The 25,658-nt window shown below is 44.0% G+C and overlaps 1 protein-coding gene across 17 annotated transcripts in view; it reads left to right on the forward strand.

Annotated features, from left to right (window-relative positions):
- Positions 1–25,658, forward strand: part of mapk8ip3 (mitogen-activated protein kinase 8 interacting protein 3) — a 225,118-nt gene that overhangs the window by 77,654 nt on the left and 121,806 nt on the right. For 13 of the 17 annotated variants that reach the window (XM_068056312.1, XM_068056319.1, XM_068056320.1 and 10 more), the window contains one exon: positions 23,671–23,815. In XM_068056312.1, the coding sequence (XP_067912413.1) occupies positions 23,671–23,815 (145 nt within the window). The remainder of the gene's footprint in view (positions 1–23,670; positions 23,816–25,658) is intronic. The other 4 variants (XM_068056317.1, XM_068056330.1, XM_068056327.1 and 1 more) reach the window with 1 other exon arrangement.

The raw sequence follows: 25,658 nt of genomic DNA on the forward strand, positions 1-25,658 counted from the left end.
ATGACTTTAGCCTCACGATGGTAACAACAGGAGGGTGGCAGGTGCACTGGGCCTGTGCACTGCTTGTTGTTCACTTTATATTAAAATTGGCATGGCTGTGATAATGAGATGTACATGGCAATGGAATGTTTAATTATGGTACTGTGAAATTGAACTATTTAAAGTAAATGCCTTTTGTGGGGCATTAGATGATGTCTTTGAAAATAAGTGTCTAGAAAGTAGAAAATATCTGTTCCCATGTGAAACCATTACTCACTGTCAGCAAAAGCTCAGAGGTAAATGTAACTGTAGCAAATGTAAAGATAAACAATAGGAAGAGATTAAAATGGAAAAAGCTCTAACCTGATTTTTGAAGTAGGGAAACTCTTGTCAAAGAATCATTTTTATTCTGTCCACAAGTCAGAAGGTTATGTATATGCCATTGCTAGCAGATTTTATGGATGAACCTTTATGAATAATTATCCAAGAATGTGGAGCATTCCAGGGAGAATAACTGCGAAGTATTTTGGTGGAGGTCTGCAGAGTGAACAATATGTATTTGGTAATTAATAATACAACAAGAAATGGTTTTTAGAAAGTTTTAAGAAGCTTAGATCAATAAGAAAACAGGGATATGCATATGTTCGTTCTTGCAACCACTGCACAAAGCCTATCACAGACTCCCTACTTCTGGCGTTCAACAACTTCTCATCTTTGGTGATTTCAGCATTCATCGCAATACATTTTGCCCTCTGTCCTTTGGTTTTACTGCTCTGCCTCAATCTTTCCCTCCCTTTAAACTCTCCTATTCATAATCATGACCACCTCACCACCCCTGCCCCCCCTCCCCCACCCCACCGCCTCCAACCTTGCCTTCTAAAGGGCAATTAGGGATGGGCAACAAATGCTGGCCTTGGCAGCAATGCTCACATCCCACGAATGAATAAAATAAAACAAAATGGTCTTTCTATACCCATTGTCTCAATCACAGGCATCGTCAACTCTGCCTACTTCCTTGTATCGCTCACCACACACATCCTTCTACTCCCTTCCAATCTTGCGTCAGTACATCTTTAAATAGTAGGCGTAACCATGTGCTGTTAGAAAGATTATCAATGTTTAATTTGGTATTTAAAAAACAAGTTACGTTGCAGGAGCTCCACGAGTCTGCACCTCCACTGGCACACTCACACAGAAGACTGGGGGGCGGACCCAAAGGAGGCACATGACTGATCATGTGATGATGACACTGACGCCATGCATGTATAGCAAAAGCTTGTCCTATGTCACATCTTTCCCCTAAAAGAAGATGATGTATCTATTTCAGAGTTTTTAAAAAAGCACATAGAGGAACTCTGAAATTAACCAAAATAAAATACAAAATCAAAAGCAGTCACTATAAACAACTAATTGTCCTTTAATCGAGATGGAGGCTGATGCAGTCTTCCAGAGCTGCAGTCAGTGATTGTTGTCTGACTGCCAGGGGTTTCGGGTGTTGTAGTTGCTTGCTTTGGAGACTGTGGAGAAGTCAGAGGACCGCTGGGGACCTGCATTTCAGAAAAGATTTCAATCTCAGGAGTTGCTTAAAGGTGGCTCATCACAGATCAAGTGATGGTGATTCCTCTGGTACGATGAATCTCCGTCTTGCTCATCATAGGTTCGAGGACACACCACACCACACCACACCACACTTGTGCATGTTCTGGCACTCTAAGTACTCTGCCAGGAGGTTTCATCTGTACTGAATCATCTTGGTGTATTTCTTGAAGTGGCTTAACATTCCTGTCATAGTAATACTGCTGCCGTTGCTTTCTGCTGAGTCAAATATTGAGGCGGTGGGAGCATTCCTGCTATTGAAAGCAGTGTCTTGTACGTACGACCCATATATGAAGGTACAAGGCTTGCACCTTCACCTTCACTCGACACATTTCACCAATCTAATAGAGCTAGAAACTCTTGATTGACTGGACTCCTTGCATTTTGCAAAGAGTTGTTTGACAGTCTTGACAGCATTCTCTGCTTTGTCATTGAACTGTGGTTCGTGAGATGATGATGTCACGTGTTTAAATCTCCAAATCTTGGCAAACACTGCGAATTCTGTGTTTGTAAATTGTGGACTGTTATCTGTTAGTAGGTTGATGTCTGGTAGTCCAAATCTTACAAACATTTCTCGGAGTTCTCTCAGAACACAGTGTGGAGTAAATGAAGTGAATCTTCGACCAAGGCCTAGCCACAATCTCGTGTTGCTAAGAATGGTTCCTTACTTGGAGAACTGCAATGAACCAATCAGATATCACACTTTGTAATGTATTATTTAAACTATACAGAGGTCCTGTGACATCTACCATCCAGAAGGACAAGGGTAGCAGACGCATGGGAACACCATCACCTGCATGTTCCCCTCCAAGTCAGACACCATCCTGACTTGGAACTATATTGCCGTTCCTTCACAGTCGCTGGGTTGAAATCTTGGAACTCCCTTCCTAACACACACTGTAGGTGTGCCTAAACCAGCTTATGCTGCCAAAGTCCTTCTAGGTAGAGTCATGAGTTTGGAAGGTGTTGTTAAAGAAGTCTTGGCAAGTTGTTGCAGTGCTTCTTGTAAATGGTGCACACTACTGCCACTGTGTGCCAGTGGTGGAGGGAGTGAATGTTTCAGGTGGTGCAGTGGGTGCCATTCAGGCAGGCTGCTTTTGTCCTGGATGGTGTAGAGCTTCTTGAGTGTTGTTGGAGCTGCAGTCATCCAGGCAAGTGGGAAATATTCCATCACGCTCCTGACTTGTGCCTTGTAGATGGTGGATAGGCTTTGGGGAGTCAGGAAGTCAGATACTCACTGCAGATTTCCCAAGCTCTGGCCTGCTCTCATAGTCACAGTATTTATGTGGTTGATCCAGTTCAGGTTCTGGTCAATGGTGATCCCCAGGATGTTAGTGGTGGGGGATTCACTGATGGTAATGTCATTGAATGTCAAGGGGAGATGGTTAGGTTTTCTTTCGTCGGAGATAGTCATTGCCTGACACTTGTGTACATCGATTGCTACTTGCCATGTATCAACGCAAGCCTGAATGTTGTCCAGGTCTTGCTGCATTTCTGCAGGCACAGGTTGCTTCATTATCTGAGTAGTTCTGATTGATACTGAAACTGTGCAATCATTAGACAACCCCACTTCTGACCTTATGATGGAGGGAAGGTCATTGATGAAGTAGCTGAAAATAGTTGAGCCATGGACACTGCCCTGAGCACCTCCTGCAACGATGTCCTGGAGCTGAGAAGATTGGCCTCCAACAACCATAACCATCTTCCTTTATGCTAGGTATAACTTCAGCCAGTTGTTACGAACGAAGTGGGAGGAGTGGACTCTTTATTCTAGTTCCACTTCTCCAGAGGTCACAACCTATATTTAAATTTGTTCCCACTTACCCATACAGTCAATCATAGACTCTATTTTTATCCCAGAATAAAACACACCAACCAGGTTTCTTTAATAAACAGCAAAATTATCAGTTTATTATGAAACAAGTTTTAACCAGTAAGTAAAGCATAAACACACAGATTAAAATATTAAAGTTCTCTTTTTACCTTGGCCCCTCTCACTCACACACACGCATACACCGGTTAACCAGAAAAACAAAGGGATTTTTGTTTTTAGAGTTCTATTACAGACAAAAAAAACACTTGGACTGAATACTTGCTCATTCTTGAAGAGAAAGCAGATGAGATATGTTGTGTTCCAAAACTAGCATTTAGTCTGGCCCCCGAGTACACTAGGAGATCACTACGGTCTTTTCAGGCGGGGTTGAGAATTAATTTAGCAGGCTTTTCATCAAAGACAGGAGACGAGATGAGTTGACACAGTGGACTTCTCAGGGTCTTTTAGAGAGGTGCTGGAAAGCTGAGCTGGGTTGTGGTCTTCTCTCCTTCCTTGGAAATTTTCTTTTCTTTTTGGAAGTTCTCTCCCTTTTTATACAGTTCTACCCCAACTCAAAACAATTCAAAAGGGAAACCGACAACAGGAGGTCAATCTTTTGACCTCTATCAATCTTGACCTGTCACTTCTTTACATAGAATATAGAACATAGAACAGTACAGCACAGTACAGGCCCTTCAGCCCACGATGTTGTGCCGAACCTTTAACCTACTCTAAGATCAAACTACCTACCTACCCTTCATTCTACTATCTACTGCAGGCATAGTCCATGTACCTATCCAAGAGTCGCTTAAATGCCCCTAATGTATCTGCTTCTACTACCACCGCTGGCAGTGCATTCCACGCACCCACCACTCTCTGTGTAAAGAACCTACCTCTGACATCTCCCCGAAACCTTCCTCCAATCACCTTAAAATTATGCCCCCTGGTGATAGCCCTTTGCGCCCTGAGAAAAAGTCTCTGGCTATCCACTCTATTTATGCCTCTCATCATCTTGTACCCCTCTATCAAGTCACCTCTCATCCTTCTTCGCTCCAATGAGAAAAGCCCTAGCTCACTCAATCTTTCTTCATAAGACATGCCCTCCAGTCCAGGCAGCATCCTGGTAAATCTCCTCTGCACCCTCTCTAAAGCTTCCACATTCTTCCTATAATGAGGCGACCAGAACTGAACACAATATTCCAAGTGTGGTCTAACCAGGGCCTTATAGAGCTGCAGCATAACCTCGCGGCTCTTTAAACTCAATCCCTCTGTTAATGAAAGCCAACACACCATACGCCTTTATAACAACCCTATCAACTTGGGTGGCAACTTTGAGCGATCTATGGACATGGACCACAAGATCCCTCTGTTCCTCCACACTACCAAGAATCCTGTCTTTAAGCCTGTATTCTGCATTCAAATTCGACCTTCCAAAATGAATCACTTAACAATTTTCCAGGTTGAACTCCATCTGCCACTTCTCAGCCCAGCTCTGCATCCTGTCAATGTCCCATTGCAACCTACAACAGCCTTCCACACTATCCACAACTCCAGCAACCTTCGTGTCATCGGCAAACTTGCTAACCCAGCCTTCCACTTCCTCATCCGAGTCATTTATAAAAATCACAAAGAGCAGAGGTCCCAGAACAGATCGCTGCGGAACACCACTGGTCACCGAGCTCCATGCTGAATACTTTCCATCTACTACCACCCTCTGACTTCTATGGGCCAGCCAATTTTGTATCCAGACAGCCAAGTTTCCCTGTATCCCATGCCTCCTTACTTTCTGAATGAGCCTACCATGGGGAACCTTATCAAACACCTTGCTAAAATCCATATACACCACATCCACTGCTCTTCCTTCATCAATGTGTTTTGTCACATCTTCAAAGAGTTCAATAAGGCTTGTGAGGCATGACCTGCCCCTCACAAAGCCATGCTGACTGTCTCTAATCAAACCATGCTTTTCCAAATAATCATAAATCCTGTCTCTCAGAATCCTCTCCAATAATTTGCCCACTACCGACGTAAGACTGACTGGTCTATAATTCCCAGGGTTATCCCTATTCCCTTTCTTGAACAAGGGAATAACATTTGCCACCCTCCAATCATCCGGTACTACTCCAGTGGACAGTGAGGACGCAAAGATCATCGCCAAAGGCGCGGCAATCTCTTCCCTCGCTTCCCGTAATATCCTTGGGTATATCCCGTCTGGCCCCGGGGACTTATCTGTCCTCATATCATTCAAAATTTCCAGCACATCCTCCCTCTTAACCTCAACCTGTTCGAGCATATCAGCCTGTTTCACGCTGTCCTCACAAACGACCAGGTGCCTCTCACTAGTGAATACTGAAGCAAAGTCTGCTCCTGTCCCTCTCCATGACTATAGTAAAGGTCAGGGAGTTGTGATCACTATCACCGAAATGCTGTCCCACCGAGAGATCTGCCACCTGGCCTGGTTCGTTGCCAAGCACCAAGTCTAACATAGCCTCCCCTCTAGTCGGCCTATCTACATATTGAGTCAGGAAACCTTCCAGAACCCACCTGACAAAAACTGCCCAATCCAAACTATTTGCACTAAGGAGGTTCCAATCAATATTAGGGAAGTTGAAGTCACCCATGACAACAACCCTGTTACTTCTGCACCTTTCCAAAATCTGCCTCCCAATCTGTTCCTGCGTGTCTCTGTTTCTATTGGGGGGTCTATAGAAAACTCCCAACAAAGTGACTGCTCCTTTCCTGTTTCTGACTTCCACCCATAATGACTCAGTAGACAAACGCTCCTCGACGACCTCCCTTTCTGCAGCTGTGATACTATCCCTGATTAGCAATGCCACTCCCCCACCTGTTTTCCCTCCCTCCCTATTCCTTTTGAAACATCTAAACCCCGGAACATCCAACATCCATTCCTGCTCCTGTGATATCCACGTCTCCATAATGGCCACAACATTGTAGCTCCAAGTACTGATCCATGCTCTAAGTTCATCACCCTTATTCCTGACACTTCTTGCGTTAAAATAGACACACTTCAACCCATCATACTGGCTGCAACTTTGCCCTGTCAACTGTCTAACCTTCCCCACAGACTCTCTGCACTCTGTATCTGCCTGTTCAACAGCTACCCCATCCACTGATCCATAGCTCCGGTTCCCATCCCCCTGCCAAACTAGTTTAAACCCTCCCGAAGAGCTCTAGCAAACCTCCCGCCCAGGATATTGGTGCCCCTCCAGTTCAGATGCAACCCGTCCCTCTTGTACAGGTCCCACCTTCCCCAGAAGGTATCTCAATGATCCACATATCTGAAGCCCTCCCTCCTACACCAGCTCTGTAGCCACGTGTTCAGCTGCACTCGCTCCCTGTTTCTAGCCTCACTAGCACGTGGCACCGGTATCAATCCTGAGATTACTACTCTGCTCGTCCTGCCTTTTAGCTTCCAACCTAACTCCCTATATTCGCTTTTCAGGTCCTCATCCCTTTTCCTAGCTATGTCATTGGTACCAATGTGTACCACGACCTCTGGCTGCTCCCCCTCCCCCTTAAGAATCCTGTAGACTCGATCCGAGACATCCCTGACCCTGGCACCCGGGAGGCAACATACCATCCGGGAGTCTCGTTCGCGACCACAGAATCTCCTGTCTGTTCCTCTAACCATTGAATCTCCTATCACTATCGCTCTCCTATTCTCCCCCCCCCCCCCCCCCCCTTCCCTTCTGAGCCACTGAGCCAGGCTCAGTGCCAGAGACCTGGCTGCTGTGGCTTTCCCCTGGTAGGTCGTTCCCCCCAACCGTATCCAAAACGGTATATTTATTATTGAGGGGAACGGCCACAGGGGATCCCTGCAACTTTTTCAGGTGTCCAAAGTTCTCTGTTGTTTATTGAGCTGGAAGTCAGGTGGTTTATCGGAAAAACTTGTTGCTGGAAGTCAGGTGGTTTCCTGGAAAGGCTGTTCCTCATTTCTTCATTCTTCAATCTTTCTTCAATCTTTCAAAAATGAATCCTCGTAATATATATTTAACAAAACACCGATGCACCTTTGTAACACAGTGGAAGTTTTCCCCTTGATTCCCATTGACTTCAATTTTGCTGGGGCTGCTTGACGCCGCACTCAGTCAGATGCTGCTTGATGTCGAGAGTAGTTGCTCTCACCTCACCTCTGGAATTCTTTTGTTCATGTTTGGACCAAGGCTGTAATGATCTGGAGTGGCCCTGGCAGAACCCAAACTGAGCATTGGTGAGCAGGTTATTGTTGAGTAAGTGCTGCTTGATAGCACTGTTGATGATGCCATCCATCACTTTGCCGATGATTGAGAGTAGACTGATGGGACAATAATTGGCCGGTTTGGATTTGCCCTGCTTTTTGTTCTGTAGCTTCTGAATCTGCTGCAGCCTGATTAAATTGTTGACAGCATGAGTCTCCAACTAAAAGTGATTCACGGTGATCAGTTCCTTTCAGCTCGCATGTAAAATCGCAGGCATTAACTTCTGTCAGGTTTGCTCTGCTAAGTGTATCTGCTACGGCCATCTTTTCCCCTTTCTTATTTGAAACTCTCAGACTATATTTTTGGAGTCAGATCAAGCAGTATCTGTGGAGATAGAAACTGGACGAAGTTGGAGATGTAACAGATTTTAAGCAAGTATTGAGGCAGGAAATGGCAGGGGTGGAAAGAACAAAAAGGAAGGTCTGTGATAGGGTGGAAGGCAGGGGGATTAAATGACAAAAGGGATTATGGTGCAAGGGTGGTAGAGAGGAAGTATAAATGGGAATAGCAGAACTATTACCAGCCCCTGTTGTCTGAAAAGGTGGGAGCAATCCATGCCAATGAAAACCTGCTGAGTTTTCCAGCATTTTCTGTTTTTATTATTTGTTTTGCCTGATAGTTGAATTCATCCGACAATTAGATCATCAAGTGATCATAGCAGATCTTGCCATTTGAGGTCACAGGATAGCGATTACGAACAGGAACTGGCCAATTTTCCTTTTCTTATCTCACCAGGGATTGAACATGGGATCTTTGGGGTATGTATGGCTATTATACACTAGATAAAGTTAGCAAGTCATTGGGGAAATTCCCTTAACAACCTTTATTTAAAACTTGACACTGTCCCCCTTGTCATTTTGTGTATTCCTCCTCATGTGTGCCAATGGTAGATCTATTTTAAATTTCAAATCTCCATCCAGTGGTGCTTGCTGGAAGTGCATGTGTAGCTGTTGAATGAGCACAGTTTTCCCTTAGCTGTGATGGACCCTCTGGTTGAATAGTCTGAGGGTACTGCCAACACATACATGTAGAATGTGCACTTTGGGGATCTGTTGGCGGGTGATCTGTACCTGTGGAATTGTCAGAACAGATGTGATAGAGATGGAGAAACTGAGAGAATGGCTTAACGAAAATATTAGTTGACAGCTTGTCCCCAAAAATGGAGATAAATTGATGCAGGGAAGGGAAGCATCGAAGATGGACTGTATGAAGGCGAGGGAAGGGTGGGAATTGGAAGCAAGGTTGATGAAATTTTCCAGTTTGGGATGAGAACGAGAAAAGGCATTGATTGTAGTCATCAATGTACAGGAAAAAGAGGTGAGGGAAGGGGACCTGAGTAGGACTGGAACATAGAATGATCCAAGACATGGTTGCAGGATGACCAGGACTGGAAACTCAGTGTTCAAGGATATTCAACGTTCCGGAAGAATAGGCAGACAGGAAAAAGAGGTGGGGTAGCTTTGTTAATAAAGGAAGGGATCAGTGCAGTTGTGAGTAATAATATAGGTGTAATAGATTGTGATGTAGAATCAGTTTGGATGGAAGTAAGGAATAGCAAGGGAAAGAAATCACGGGTGGAAGTTGTCTCTAGGCCCCCGAGGAGTTGCCTCTGTAGGACAAATTATTAACCAAGAAATAATGGAGGCGTGTAAGAAGGGCAGTACAATTATCATGGGTGATTTTAATTTGCATATAGACTGGGCAAATCAAATTGGCAAGGGTAACATGGAAGACAAATTTGTAGAGTGCATCAGGGATTGTTTCTTAGAACAATACATTGCAGAACCAACCTGGGAACAGACTATTTTACATTAGGCAATGTGTAATGAGGTTGAATGAATAAAAGATCTCGTAGTTAAAGATCCTCTAGGAGAAGCGATCATAACATGGTAGAATTTCAAATTCAGTTTGAGGGTGAGCAATTCTGGTCTCAAATCAGTGTCTTCAACTTATTCAATTTAAACAAGGGCAATTACAGAGGTATGAAGAAAGTGTTGTCTAAAGCGGGCTGGGAAAATAGACTAAAGGGAAAGTCAGTAGATGAGTAGTGGCAGACTTTTAAGCAGATACTTCATAACACTCAGCAAACATTTATTCCGGTCAGAAGGAAGGACTCGAAGAGAATGATAAACCACCCATGGATAACATGGGACGTTAAGGAGAGTATCAAATCAAAAACAAAGGCGTACAATGCGACGAAAGCTAGTGGTAGGCCGGAGGATTGGGAATTGTTTAGAAACCAGCAGCAGATGACTAAAAAACTAGTTAAGAGGGAGAAAATTGATTGAGGGTAAATTGGCAAGAAATATAAAAACAAACAGTAAGAGCTTCTACGGGTATATTAGAAGGAAGCGAGTAGCTGAAGTAAGTGTGGGACCCTTAGAGGGCGAGACTGGGGAATTAATAACGGAACAGGGAAATGACAGATAATTTAAACCAATATTTTGCATCAGTCTTCACGGTGGAGGACACTATAAACATCCCAACAATAGTAGATGAGCAAGGTGTAAATGGGAGGGAGGAACTTGTAACAATCTCTATTGCAAGGGAAAAGGTGCTTAACAAGCTGATGGGACAAAAGTCTCCAGGACCTGATGGTCTGCATCCAAGGGTTTTAAAATAAGTGGCTGCAGAGATAGTGCAGGCATTGGTCGTAATATACCAAAACTCACTGGATTCCGGTAGATACCAGCGGATTGGAAAACCGCTAATGTAACGCCCCCTATTCAAGAAAGGAGGGAGACAGAAAGCAGGAAACTATAGACCAGTTAGCTTAACGTCTGTTATTGGGAAAATGTTAGAGTCCATTATTAAGGAAGAAATAACAGGACATTTAGAAAAACATAATGCAATCAAACAGAGTCAACATGGTTTTAGAATCATAGAGTCATAGAGTTTTACAGCACAGAAACAGGCCCTTCGGCGCAATGCGCCAGTGCCGACCATCAAGCACCCATCCTAACTAATCCCATTTCCCCGCCCTTGGCCCGTAGCCTTGTATGTTATGGTGTTTCAAGTGCCCATCTAAATACTTCCTGAATGTAGTGAGTGTTCCTGCCTCTACTATCCCTTCAGGCATGAGTGTGTTCCAGATTCCAACCACCATCTGGGTGAAAAAGTTCCTCCTCAACTCCCCTCTAAACCTCCTGCCCCTTACCTTAAATCTATGCCCCCTAGTTATTGACATCTCCGGTAAGGGAAAAAGTTTCTTCCTATCGCTTCTCCGCTCCAAGGAAAACAACCCTAGCCTATCCAGCCTGTCTTCATAACTGAAATGCTCCAGCCCAGGCAACATCCTGGTGAATTTCTTCTGCACCCTTTCCAGTGCAATCACATCTTTCCTATAGTGTGGCGACCAGAACTGTACACAGTACTCCAGCTGTGGCCTAACCAGCATTTTATACAGCTCCTTCATAACCTCCCTGCTCTTATATTCTGTGCCTCGGCTAATAAAGGCAAGTATCCCATATGCCTTCCTAACCACCATATCTACCTGCGCTGCTGCCTTCAGTGATCTATGGACAAGCACCACAGTCCCTCTGTATTTCCTAGGGTCCTACCATCCATTGTATATTCCCTTGCCTTGTTAGACCTCCCAAAGTGCATCACCTCACACTTCTCAGGATTAAACTCCATTTGTCACACACCGCCCATCTTACCAGCCCATCTATATTGTCCTGTAGTCTGACTTTCCTCCTCACTATTTCCGACACCACCAATTTTCGTGTCATCTGCGAACTTGCTGATCATACCTCCTATAGTCACGTCTAAATCATTAATGTACACTACAAACAGTAAGGGTCCCAGCACCAATCCCTGCGGTACACCACTGGTCACAGGCTTCTAATTGCAAAAACAACCCTCGACCATCGCCCTCTGCCTCCTGCCACTAAGCCAATTTTGACTCCAATTTGCCCAATTACCCTGGATCCCATGGGCTTTTACTTTCTTAACCAATCTCCCATGCGGGACCTTATCAAAAACCTTAATGAAGTCCATGTAGACTACATCAACTGCTTTACCCTCATCTACACCTCTAGTCACCTCCTCGAAAAATTCTATCAAATTTGTTCGACACAATCTCCCCCTACAAAGCCATGCTGACTATCCCTGATTAATCCCTGCCTCTCCAAGTGGAGATTAATCCTGTCTCTCAGAATTTGTTCCAATATTTTCCCTACCACTGATGTTAGACTCACCGGCCTGTAATTACCTGGTTTATCCCTGCTACTCTACTTGAATAATGGTGCCACATTTGCTGTCCTCCAATCCTCTGGTACCTCTCCTGTGGCCAGGGAGGATTTGAAAATTTGAGTCCGAGCCACCGCTATCTCCTCCCTTGCCTCACATAGCAGCCTGAGATACATCTCATCTGGGCCTGGGGATTTATCCACCTTTTAAGCCTGCTAATACAGCTAATACTTCCTCCTTTTCAATGTTAATTTGATCAAGTATATCACAATCCCCTTCCCTATCACTACACCTACATTGTCCTTCTCCATAGTGAACACAGATGAAAAATAATCGTTCAAAACCTCACCTATGTCCTCCAGCTCCACACACAGATTGCCTCTTTGATCCCTAATGGGCCCCACTTTTTCCCTGGTTATCCTCTTGCCCCTAACATACTTATAAAATGCCTTGAGATTTTTTTAGAAATACAGCACTAAAACAGGCCCTTCGGCCCACTGAGACTGTGCTGACCATCAACCACCCATTTATACTAATCCTACACTAATTCCATATTCCTACCACATCCCCACCTGTCCCTATATTTCCCTACCACCTACCTATACTAGGGGCAATTTATAATGGCCAATTAACCTATCAACCTGCAAGTCTTTGGCATGTGGGAGGAAACCGGAGCACCCGGAGGAAACCCACGCAGACACAGGGAGAACTTGCAAACTCCACACAGGCAGTACCCAGAATTGAACCCGGGTCGCTGGAGCTGTGAGGCTGCGGTGCTAACCACTGCGCCACTGTGCCGCCCCTTTATCTTGTCTGCCAGTGATTTTTCATGCCCCCTCTTCGCCTTCCTAATTACTTTTTTAAGTACTCTGCTACACTTTCTATACTCCTCTAGGGCCTCCGCTGTTTTCAGCGCTCTGAATTTGCCATACTCTCCATTTTTTTCCTTATCCAATCCTCTATATCCCTTGACATCCAGGGTTCCCTTGACCTGTTCATCCTACCCTTCACCTTTACTGGAACATACAGCACCTGAACCCTCACAATTTCCCTTCTAAATAACTCCCACTGGTCTGATGTCGACTTTCCTATAAGAAGCTGCTCCCAGTTCACTTTGGCCAGATCCTGTTTTATCGTATTGAAATCTGCCTTCCCCCAATTCAGTACTCTTATTTCCAGACCCTCTATATCCTTTTCCATAACAACCTTAAATCTTAGAGTTATGGTCAGTATCCCCGAAATGCTTCCCCACTGCCACTTCTACCACTTGTCCGGCTTCATTCCCTAGGATTAAGTCCAGTACCGCTCCTCCTCTTGTAGGACACTCTATGTGCTGGCTTAAAAAGCTCTCCTGAATGCACTTGAAGAATTCCACCCCCTCTAAGATTTTTGCACTAGTACTGTCCCCTCTAATATAGGGGAAGTTAAAATCCCCTACTATTATTACCCTATTATTATTGCACCTCTCTGAGATTTGCCTACATATCTGCTCCTCTACCACTGCCTAACTGTTTGGAGGCCTGTAGTACCCACCCAGCCAAGTATTAGCCCCTTTTTTGCTTTTAAGTTCTACCCATATGGCCTCATTAGAGGAACCTTCTAAGATATCATCCCTCCTTACTGTAGCAGTTGTCTCTTTAATCAACAGTGCAATGCCACCTCCTCTTGTACCCCCTCCCCTATCACGTCTGAAGACTCTATACCTTGGAATATTAAGCTGCCAGTCCCGCCCTTCCCTCAACCATGTCTCAATAATAGCAAGAATATCATATTCCCATGTGTTAATCAACGCTCTCAATTCATCTGCCTTATTAGTAAAACTCCTTGCATTAAAATGGATACAATCCAGCCTTGCATTATTTGTCTGAGCATTAACAGGTCTACATTTACTCTGTCCTCCGATCTGACTTAGCTTCACATTTATATTTGATTGTACATCACCCCTTACTGTGCTTCCACTCTGTATCCCATCCCCCTGCCAAATTAGTTTAAACCCCCCCCCCCAACAGCTCTAGCAAACCTTCCAGCCAGGATGCTGGTCCCATTCTGGTTCAGGTGCAACCCGTCCATCTTATACAGATCCCACCTTCGCCAGAAACAGACCCAGTGATCTAAGAATCTAAAGCCCTCCCTCCTGCACCATCTCCCCAACCATGCATTCATCTACTCTAACCTCCTATTCATGTCCTCACTAGCCCATGTCATTGGTACCAATGTGGACCACGACCTCCGGCTGTGCACCCTCACCCTCCAGAATACTTTGTAGCCGCTCAGTGATATCCATGACCCTTGCACCAGGGAGACAACATACCATCCTGGAATCACATCAGTGATCACAGAAACACCTATCTGTTCCTCTAACCATAGAATCCCATACCACTATTGCCCTCTTGTCCCTTTTTCTCCATCCCTGCACAGCTGAGTCAGCCATGACATCCTGGTCATGATTCTCGGTGCATTCTCCAGAGGAACCCTCTCCCTCATCGGTATTCAGAACTGAATACTGGTTAGAAAGTGGGATGTCCTCTGGGGACTCCTGCATTACCTGTCCTGACTTCTTCATCCGTCTGGCAGCCACCCAGTCACCTCCCTCCCCCTCCCGCCCCCGACTGTGCTCGCCTAGGCACCGGCGTGACTACCTCCTGAAACGTGCCATCCATGTAGTCCCCCACCTCATGGATGCGCCACAGTGACTCCAACCGCTGCTCCTGCTCCGAAACCTGAAGCTCAAGCTTCTGCAACCGGAGACACTTTCTGCAGACATGTTCACCAAGGTCCCATGGCACTTCCATGACTTCCCACATTGCACAGGAGGTACATTCCACTTGGCCAAGCTGCCCCGCCATTACTTACTTTAACAATGAGAAAAAAAAACTTGCTAGTGTAATAACTTACCAGCTATTTACAATCAACTTTTATTCCCTGTACCTTTGAGGCTGAGAAAGAAAAAGACCAAAGAGCACCTGCCACCGCCCCCAGCTAACGAAAATACCCACATTTAACTTACAGCCTCACTCCATGCAAACAGCACTAGTATAGCCAGTAAATACTGAAAATTTACAGGCAGCTATCCTAGGGCTTTAATTTAAAAGGAACCTTTTTTTAAAAACTCCAATCAATGTTATCCCCAGGCAATAACAGCTGCCATCCACTGATCAATCAGCGCCCAGAATTTCAGTGATGTCACTATTTTTTTTACTAAATCCAAACACAGCGCCCGCAGAAACAGTCAGAGAGCCTGCTGCTGCCCCGGACATCAGGTAGCTGAAGGGCCTTGAGCCCCGCTCTTTGTTTATAGGTTTTCAGCCCTGTTCCTTTCAGGTCCGCCGCTGCCCCAGACATCAGGTAGGGAAATCATGTTTGATATATTTGTTAGAGTTCTTTGAGGATATAACAAGCAGAGTGGATAAAGGGGAACTGGTAGATGTAGTATATTTGGATTTTCAGAGGGCATTCGATAAGGTGCCACATGAAAGGTTATTGCACAAAATAAGAGCTCAGGGTATTGGGGGTAATGTGTTGGCATGGATTGAGGATTTGCTAACACACAGAAGGGAGAGCGTCAGGATTAATGGGTATTTTTCAGGTAGGAAAGCCGTAACTCTTGGGGTGCCACAAGGATCGGTCCTAGGGACTCAACTATTTACATATTAATGACGTGGAGGACGGGACAGAGTGTGGTGTATCCAAATTTGCTGACTATACAAAAATAGGTGGGAAGTCATATTGTGATGACGCAAAGAATCTGCAAAGGGATATAGCTGGGTTAAGTGAGTGGGCAAAAACTTGGCAGATGGAGTTCAATGTGGGGAAGTGTGAGGTCATCCACTTTGGTAGGAAGAATAAAAAGGCAGATTATTATTTAGATGGAGAAAGACTACAAAATACTGCAGTACCGAGGGATCTGGGTGTTCTCTTACATGAAACACAAAAGGTTAGCATGCAAGTGCAGCAAGTAATTAGGAAGGCAAATGGAATTTTGGCCTTCATTGTTAGGGGATTAGAGTTTAAAAATAGGGAAGTCTTGTTATAACTGTATAGGGTGTTGGTGAGGCCACACCTGCAGTACTGCGTACAGTTTTGGTGCCCATATCTAAGGAAGGATATACTAGCATTGGAGGCAGTTCAGAAAAGGTTCACTGGGCTGATTCCTGGGATGAAGGGGTTGTCTTATCAAGAATGGCTAAACAGGTTAGGCCTTTATTCATCGGAGTTTAGACAAATGAAAGGTGATCTTATTGAAACATATAAGATTCTAAGGTGGCTTGACAGGGTAGATGTTGAGAATATTTTTCCATATGAGGAGGAATCTCGAACTAGGGGACATAATTACAGAATAAGGGGTCACACATTTAAAACTGAGATGCGAAGGAATTTCTTCTCTCAGAGGATGGTGAATCTCTGGAATTCTCTACCTCAGAGAACCGTGGGGGCTAGATCACTGCATGTATTTAACGAGGAGGTAGATAGATGTTTGAAATCTCGGGAAGTCGAGGGTTATGCGGAGCAGGCCCGAAAGGAGTTGAGGCCTGGGACAGATCAGCCATGAGCTTATTGAATGGTGGGGCATTCTTGAGGGGCTGAATGGCCTACTCCTGCTCCTATTTCTTATGCTCTTTTGTAAATCCCATGAAAAGGCGATGTAACTGGGATCCAAATGGGTTCCCATAGCAACACTGGAAATATCTACCAGAACACCACCAGAAGGACATGAAGGCTTTGGAGAGGGTACAGAAGAGGTTTACCAGCATGTTGCCTGGTCTGGAGGGCATTAGCTATGAGGAGAGGTTGGATAAACTCTGATTGTTTTCACTGGAACGACAGAGGTGGAGGGGCGACATGATAGAGGTTTACAAAGTTATGAGCGGCATGGACAGAGTGGATAGTGAGAAGCTTTTTCCCAGGGTGGAAGAGTCAGTTACTAGGGGACATAGGTTTAAGGTGCGAGGGGCAAAGTTTAGAGGGGATGTGCGAGGCAAGTTCTTTACACAGAGGGTGGTGAGTGCCTGGAGCTTGCTGCCGGGGGAGGTGGTGGAAGCAGGTATGATAGCGACGTTTAAGAGGCATCTTGACAAATACATGAATAGGATGGGAATAGAGGGATACGGAGCCCGGAAGTGCAGAAGGTTTTAGTTTAGGCAGGCATCAAGATCGGCGCAGGCTTGGAGGGCTGAATGGCCTGTTCCTGTGCTGTACTATTCTTTGTTCTTTGTAAGTGGAGTCAAAAGAGTTGTTCAATGCAAGAAAAGGTTCAGCCGGGCAGAGGAGGTTGGTGCTGGAGGGGACGGTTGGGCTTTCGTTCAAGGAAGAAGCGGAGACCCTCAGGCCATCCTGATAGGGGATAGAGGTGTAGAAAAATTGGATCTCCATGGTGAGGGGAGAAAATCCAGTAAAAGCAATTTAGTCACTTATTATTTTTAAAACTTTTGGTTCCCAACATAGTAAACTCCCAAGCTGAGCTGAGCTGCCAAGGAAAACCAAGGCACTTTTCCACAGGGAAAGAGTGAAACTGCACCACCTCAGATCAGATTTCTACATCGCAGTTCTGACTGGTATTAGAAGATATTGGAGGAGTAAATCGTTTGTTCACTCGAGCCATCTGAGAGTGGTGTATGGAGTGCAAGGGATAGAACCCAAATGTAATGGTAGAAGAATAGTGACTTAAGCTGCATATACAACAGTGTTAGATTCCCTGTGAATTTTCCCACATTGTGCCATAGAATCTAGGCTACGATATGGCTATATCTTCTACTGTAGTTGAGATCAGAAAAAATTATTTCTTTACAGTCAGTAGTTTATAATGAGTTTAATAAAATAATGTTTCTTGAGCTTTACATACAGGAGGAAAATATACCCTCATAATCCTTAACCCAGAATTGTATCTGCGAGGTAGACTTTGGGGGTAATTTTAAAAAATTCATTCATGGGATGTGCGTGTCGCTGGCCAGGCCAGCATTTATTGTCCATCCCTAATTGCCCTTGAGAAGGTGGTGGTGAGCTGCCTCCTTGAACCGCTGCAGTCCATTTGGGGTAGGTATACCCACAGTGTTGTTAGGAAGGGGGTTCCAGGATTTTGACCCAGCGACAGTGAAGGAACAGCGATATAGTTCCAAGTCAGGATGGTGTGTGACATGGAGGGGAACTTGCAGGTAGTGGTGTTCCCATGTATTTGCTGCCCTTGTCCTTCTAGTTGGTAGAGGTCGTGGGTTTGGAAGGTGCTGTCTAAGGAGCCTTGGTGCATTGCTGCAGTGCATCTTGTAGATGGTACATACTGCTGCCATTGTGCGTCGGTGGTGGATGGAGTGAATGTTTGTAGATGGGGTGCCAATCAAGCAGGCTGCTTTGTCCTGGATGGTGTTGAGCTTCTTGAGTGTTGTTGGAGCTGCACCCATCCAGGCAAGTAGAGAGTATTCCATCACACTGCTGACGTGTCTTGTAGATGGTAGACAGGCTTTGGGGAGTCAGGAGGTGAGTTACCCGCCTCAGGATTCCTAGCCTCTGACCTGCTCTTGTAGCCACGGTATTTATATGGTTACTCCAGTTCAGTTTCTGGTCAATGGTGGGCCCTAGGATGTTGATAGTGGGGGATTCAGCGATGGTAATGCCGTTGAATGTCAAGGGAGATGGTTAGATTCTCTCTTGTTGGAGATGGTCATTGCCTGGCACTTGTGTGGTGCAAATGTTACTTGCCACTTATCAGCTCAAGCCTGGATATTGTCCCGGTCTTGCTGCATTTCTACATGGACTGCTTCAGTATCTGAGGGGTCACGAATGGTGCTGAACATTGCGCAATCATCCGCGAACATCCCCACTTCTGACCTTATGATTGAAGGAAGGTCATTGATGAAGCAGCTGAAGATGGTTGGGCCAAGGACACTACCCTGAGGTACTCCTGCAGTGTTGTCCTGGAGCTCAGATGATTGACCTCCAACAACCACAACCATCTTCCTTTGCGCTAGGTATGACTCCAGCCAGCGGAAGGTTTTCTCTGTGATTCCCATTGACCTCAGTTTTGCTAGGGCTCCTTGATGCCATACTCGGTCAAATGCTGCCTATTAACCTAAACCTCTCAGCAGGAAACTGTTGGGATCGGTTCACATGTTGGTTTGATAGTTTTACCCCATTTACTGTCCGTTGAAGTCAATAGCAAATGAAATCAGGAGAGCTGTCAAACTGCTGTTTGACCCAATGCCATCAGTTTCCTGCTGGCCAAGTTAGGTTAAATAAAAACAAGAAATGCTGGAACCACTCAGCAGGTCTGGCAGCATCTGTGAAAAGAGAAGCAGAGTTAATGTTTCGGGTCAGTGACCCTTCTTCGGAACTGACAAATATTAGAAAAGTCACAGGTTATAAGCAAGTGAGGTGGGGGTGGGGCAAGAGATAACAAAAGAGAAGGTGTAGATTGGACAAGGTCATGGAGCAAAGCCAAACAATATGTTAATGGTGTGTTGAGAGACAAAGCATTAGTACAGATTTGGTGTTAACGGACTGAATATTGAACAGCAGCAAGTGCAAACCTGAAAAAAAAACAGTGGGTAAGCAAACTGAACAAACTAAGATGAAATGAAATAAATGCAAAAAAAAGATTGTAAAAAAGAAAAAATAACTAAAAATGAAAGTTATCTCTTGCCCCACCCCCACCTCACTTGCTTATAACCTGTGACTTTTCTAATATTTGTCAGTTCCGAAGAAGGGTCACTGACCCGAAACGTTAACTCTGCTTCTCTCTTCACAGATGCTGCCAGATCTGCTGAGTGGTTCCAGCATTTCTTGTTTTTATTTCAGATTTCCAGCATCTGCAGTATTTTGCTTTTATTTTAGGTTAACATGACCTCCTTTGAATTAAAGTTCTGCAAAAAAAAAAATGCCTTCCATTTACAAAATATTGCAAATTTGTTTCTTATTTCGAGCATCTTAATTCAAATTGCTTATTAATTATAAATTCCTACTCCAAATGGGAACTGATCAGTGAAATCTGCTGCTTAATTGGAATTCAGCCTGCTTCAAGCAGGGTAACCTTAGAACTATCCAACCTAGTCTTAGCGGGAAAGAGAAATAAATTCAGCAAGTAATTTGGAACTGGCCCCATCTCTGCATTGTGGATCATGTGCTTCTTAGACTGTCACGCAATCTAATTCAGATCCAAACATGGAGAGGGTAGTAATATTCTTTCAGAAAGTGTCGACAGCTGGATCCCTGATTAAAACTTCTGCCATTTTATCTTGTTAGAAACCCAAAGTCATCTTTAATACTGATGAAAGGGGCCTTATTTTTACAAGTCCCAAACTATCTTTAATAGTGATCCAACTAATGGGAGGAAGCCGATCTCAGTATGTCTCTGCTATTCTATCTGTAGCTCAATGTCTTTCTCTCTCTCTCCAGTCTCTTTTTTCTTTTACAAGCTGCAGGTTTCATCAACAAAAATGATTAAGTGGGAAAGAATTACTGTCATGGTTTGCTGTAACATGACGGGAAGAAAATGTCGCTGGTGTTTGGAAGTTCCAAACTGCTGCTCCAGATATTTTAGTGCTGTTACTCTGCAGAAGCTCCTGCTCCAGATGTTTGTGATGTTACTCTGCAGAAACCCCTGCTCCAGATGTTTTACAGATGTTGCGCTGCAGAAGCAACACAAGGGAAGCAATGACTGATGCTCATTTTCAGGAGTGGCTGCATCAGTTTGACCAAAGCAGTGGTTCTTGGTTGAAGGACCCCTTTTAAATGGATTAGTAATAACAGACACCCCATCTAAATTATACTATAAACTCCTTGCACATTTACATTTCTGAATATGAAGTTCATCATTGTCCTGTTAAAGGGACATGCATGAGATTTTGCCAGGGCTGTCCGATTATAGTAAATGTAGTTGGTGATGTGCAAACTTTTATTTTCCCTTCAGTTGGAAGGCAACCCTACAGGTTCAGCAATCTGCCTGTTGAATACTTCACTGCATGACACCTCCCTGCTCTTCTGTGGGATTAGGTTCATTGCCTCCTGTTGGGAGTTTCAGGTGTGACCATCCACTGCTCATCTGCTCACTGTACAGCTGCTGAGTGTTTCAGGATGTTTTTCTACCCCTGTGCTCTTTACCAGCCTGTCTACACTGGAATATGGCTAATAATATGCCTGGTGTGTGGCATTTCTGTCATTGGGCACCGCCAGTAACTGGACTGGTTGACACCCGATTCACACCATTGTAGCGATGGGTCACATTCACATTACTTCGCGGGCCCCCTGGAAAGTTTGTATAGATCTCCAGGGATCTGCAGACCCCGATTTGAGAACCACCGGACCAAAGTATGGGTTTAAAATATGATAGTCACTAATAAATTCAGAAGGGAATTCAGGAGAAACTGCTTTACTCAGAGAGTGGTTAGAATGTGGGATCTGGTACCACAACGAGTAGTTGAGGTGACTAGCCTAGATGCATTTAGGGGGAAGCTAGATAAACACATGAGGGGAAAGGAATAGAAGGCTATGTCGATGGAGTTAGATGAAGAAGGATGGGAGGAGGGTCGTGTGGAGCAGAAGCACTGGCATAGATCATTTGGGCTGAATGGCCTGTTTCTGTGCTATAAATGCTATGCAATTTTATGTAACATGAAGGGTTAACCTGGCAGTACGGTGGCACAGCAAGTAGGAGATCAAATGCACTGTGCCATGAAGAGGAAGGACAATATTCTACATCCCAAATACCATATGTTGAGTTGACAATCTCAGTAGTTCCATCATATGGAAGTTCTGAGCAGAAGCAAGATGTTGGCCCACAGGGAGGGTTAGAGAGTTGGAAAGAGAATGATAGCTATATTAACACAAATTGTCTGGCCATTATCACAATGCTGTTTGTGGGAGATTGCTGTGCTCAAATAGGCTGCTGTTTCATACATTACAACAATGACTGGACTTCAAAAGTACTTCATTGGCTGTAAAGTGCTTTGGGGCTTCCTGAAAGGTGCTGTGTAAATGCAAGTTTTTTAAAAACACCTTGTAGCAACTGAGTATGATGTATCATAAGTGGAACCTGGTTTCCTAGTTGGGGATGCTATTACTTGTATTATGACCGAGGTTGGAGGAGTGCACAGTCTCCCTCTAGACTCACTACTCCACTGGTCAGAACATATATTTAAAAATATTTTAACCAGTTATGGATTTGGCCAATTATATACCTTTATCCTTTTCAGAATACAAATCCACCACCCAGATTTCTTCAATAAACAACAAAATAATTAATTTATTATGAAACAAGACTTATTCAATAATGTTGCAAAGCTTATTAACACACAGGTTGAAATATGAAAGTATAAATATATTCCCTTCCAAATAGCCCCACACACATGCTGGTTAAAGAAAAAATAAGCTTTCTCTGTCGAGATCAACTTTACAAAAACAAAAATACATAGGCTAAATACTTGTTAATGCTTGAAGAAAGAAAGGATAAGATATGGAATGTTCAAGCTGGCCCTTTGTTCTGGTGTCCGGATACATATAGGCGGCTGTCACTGGAATTTTTCTGGAACAGTTCTGCTCCGGATACATTGTGGAGTAGTCTTGCAGGCTTTTTGGGAGAATTACTGCATTAGTGGATTCAGTATCACACTGGATTCTCAGAAGATTTTTCAACACAGGTGGCAAAGGATGAGTTGGGTGGCTTCTCTCTAAGCAGAATACACACCCAACTGCCCATTCAAACAGTCCAAAACAAAACCAAAAAAACTTCTGAGCCATAAACCCAGACATGTGACTTATCTGTAAACAGCTCCAATAGCCAGCAAGGCAACTGCTGTTTACTTAGCTTAAGACATGTGACTTCCAGTAAGTGTTTGTTTATGAACAAAGTCCAGCCATCTCGGGTATTTTCCACAGTCTTTTAAACACAAGTCCTCAACAAAATTTATAATGGAAGCACGTTCATGATACTTGCAAGAGGAGATCCATAAAGGGAAGAGGAAAAAATTTCTTAAAAAGAGTGGATCTTGCACCAATTCTTTTAACAGTTATAAAAGTTTTGAAGGACCCTGTCACACTCCAGATGTCAAAGCGTCAAAAACATACAAAAAGAGGAAGACGTATTGTTTCTTTCTGACCTGGAGCTGGAAACGTAGAAGCATCCGGCAATCTGCAAACTACCCTCGCCAATCAGAAATTAAACTCTTCTCCTCAGTACCAATTTAGACCTCTTCTCCATAGGGAATAGCTGTGTAGTAGCCTTAAAGAGGCAAGCCAGGTTAGCAGCTATACATTGCAGCCTAGATTTTCTGTTTTTGTAGAATTGAGGTGCATCGCTGTGAAGACATAGATGTACTAATCTCTGTAACTGGCACTCAACTGTCCAATTCTTTGAATCCAGATGTCCAGAAAATAATTTCATTGCATAGTGCAGAACAGCACCAGAGTGGCGTGCTTTCCATAGAATCACACCAAAAGCATGAAACCAGACTGAGAGCAAAGAGGAGATTGTCTCCCTCTCACTCTGAGGAGTGGGTTCTGTGGAAACGTGTAGTTCTCCACCATCCACTATTACATTTAGCAGAGAAATTATGTGATGTTCTTAATGTTATTTCACTCCTGTGATTACCCTGAGTATTCCTGATGACCTTGTAGTATCCCAAATTGTAAGAAAACAATGTATTGATGTGGCTGTGTTGAATCAGTTGTATGTATCTACCTATTATTGATAGCTGTGTAATGTTTAGAAACCATTGAAGTGGTTTGTGTCTTTAACAAGGTTCATAATAACAAATTTGCATAATCATAATGGTTAAACAACAGCCTGCATATTTGTGAATTGCGGATTGTAATAGAAAGCTTGAATTGCACATTGTTGTTCTTTCCCAGTAGGAAGGAACGGCCAAATACGCTGGGCCTCTTTCCTGTTTTGGATGGGAATCTCCGTGGACAGCAAGTTGGTCGTATCACTCCCGGCTCTGACAACTGGCATCTGAGTGATCTTAGCCAGCCCCCATCTATTTGTAGCCTGAAGGTGAGTGAGTCAGGGGCACACCAGAAAATGAGCTAACTGGACCTTCACTCCAAACGGAAAACACTGTGCAGTTAGAACAGAAAATAGCGTGGTTTTATTGTTTTAACATTTCCCCTTTTAGCTCACTGCCTGTTGTGCCTACAGTATCTTCCAGATGAGCAGGATTTTCTGGATTGTGGACAACTCTTATGTTCTTAGCTGAAGTGACAGGAGAGAGAATGAGCTGTGTGGATGTTATGCATTTTCTTGTTTCCACCTTAAGTTCTGTGCCAGTGCAGGTCTATAATCATTGAACAGTGTGCAATATTAACTGATGACTACATCCAGTGCAGTGCATTTTTCACCTCTATTTTATCCAATAACTCTGAAGGTGCACACTATATTCTGTGTAGGCTGTTATCTATATATCTCTTGCATGTATTCTTCTGTAACTACAAGATGCACACAGAAATTGCAGAATAATCTGGTAATCCTGGATGAAATGTGTTACATCACTACTGTGTCTATTGTATGTTTGCTTTTTCCTCCGCTGAAATGTATTGTCTCCTGTTGCTGCTCAAGTAGCTCAGGAAATAAATATTGGGACTTTTTAAAAAAACTAATGATGGCAAGTGAGCTGGTCTAAGCAAACTATTCCAATTGTAAGATTGAAGTCTCATTACTGAGAGATTGAGCAAATTGAAAATATTAGGATGTCAAACAGGATGGAGTGTCAGGTAGTCTGGAATATAACATGCTTCATCTTGTTTTTGATGACTGTTGCAGAATGGTGCTTAAACTGGCCATGGGAGGTAGGTAGACAGGTTGTAATCTGTACTGTCAATCTATGTTTAGGGTCATTTTGTTTAACAGCAACAGTTTGCCCAGGACTTGAAAGCCATTCTGTAAATCAGCCTGAGAAGAAAATGGCTCAAGTGTTGTAGTCTTTCTGATTCCGTTCTGTCTGGCATCCTGATGCTGTATGATTCCCCTGCCTGTTTGATAGCCTATTTAGTCCTTCTATTCCAGACTTTATGATGTTTGATATCTTAATATTTCACATCGCAGTCTATCTCTGACTCTCCAATCTAATAGTGGCCACTCAGGCATTTCTATTTGCTTAACCTCTCAGTATTGAGACTTCAATCTTCCAATACTGTTTAATTTGATTCACATTTATCCCCAGGCCAAGCCATTTGACCCCATCCGTTCCTTTTAGTTGGAGTTACAGGATGGCGCAAATTTCTCAATTTCTTCTGTTGTCATCAATCAATGATTACCTAACAGGAAGAATGATCTAGGGGTAAAGGAAAGGAACATTGGGGTGGAAATTGGTTAGCACCCATATGGGCATGAAATGGGCAGTGTGACTGCAGCATCTACCCAAAGCAGTTGGCCCAAGCATCTCCTGATGTGTCCTCAAACCTCATCTTTATCACGATGGCCTGTCACGCCTCTGGAGGCAGGTTGCCACTCCCTGTGTGACCAATTTGGGCCACTTGGTTCGCTCTCAGCGAATGCTGGAGGAGGGGGGATTGGAAGGGGGTGATCGCGGGCTGGAAACAGCCTATGGTAATGCTATGGATCCAGGAGGAGCACTCCTGCTCCATGGCTCTGCATAGATATAAGTAACACACTGCTCCAGATAGTAGTATAATCGAAACTGTTCCAACAAACCTAAGTGAGCATTAATAGCTGTCATCTCTGGACTTGTAATCATAACTTTTTGTTGGAATTTAAGCACTTGATTACTACGGTTTATGATCTGGATGAGCTTGGCCAGGAATTCTAGAATTCCATATACTAGAATTGGGACCCCCGCTGTAACTAAATGTCAGGGAAAGACAAAACCGACCTTGCAGAA

Source organism: Heterodontus francisci, chromosome 24, assembly GCF_036365525.1.
Source record: "Heterodontus francisci isolate sHetFra1 chromosome 24, sHetFra1.hap1, whole genome shotgun sequence".
Classification (NCBI taxonomy): Eukaryota; Metazoa; Chordata; class Chondrichthyes; order Heterodontiformes; family Heterodontidae; genus Heterodontus; species Heterodontus francisci.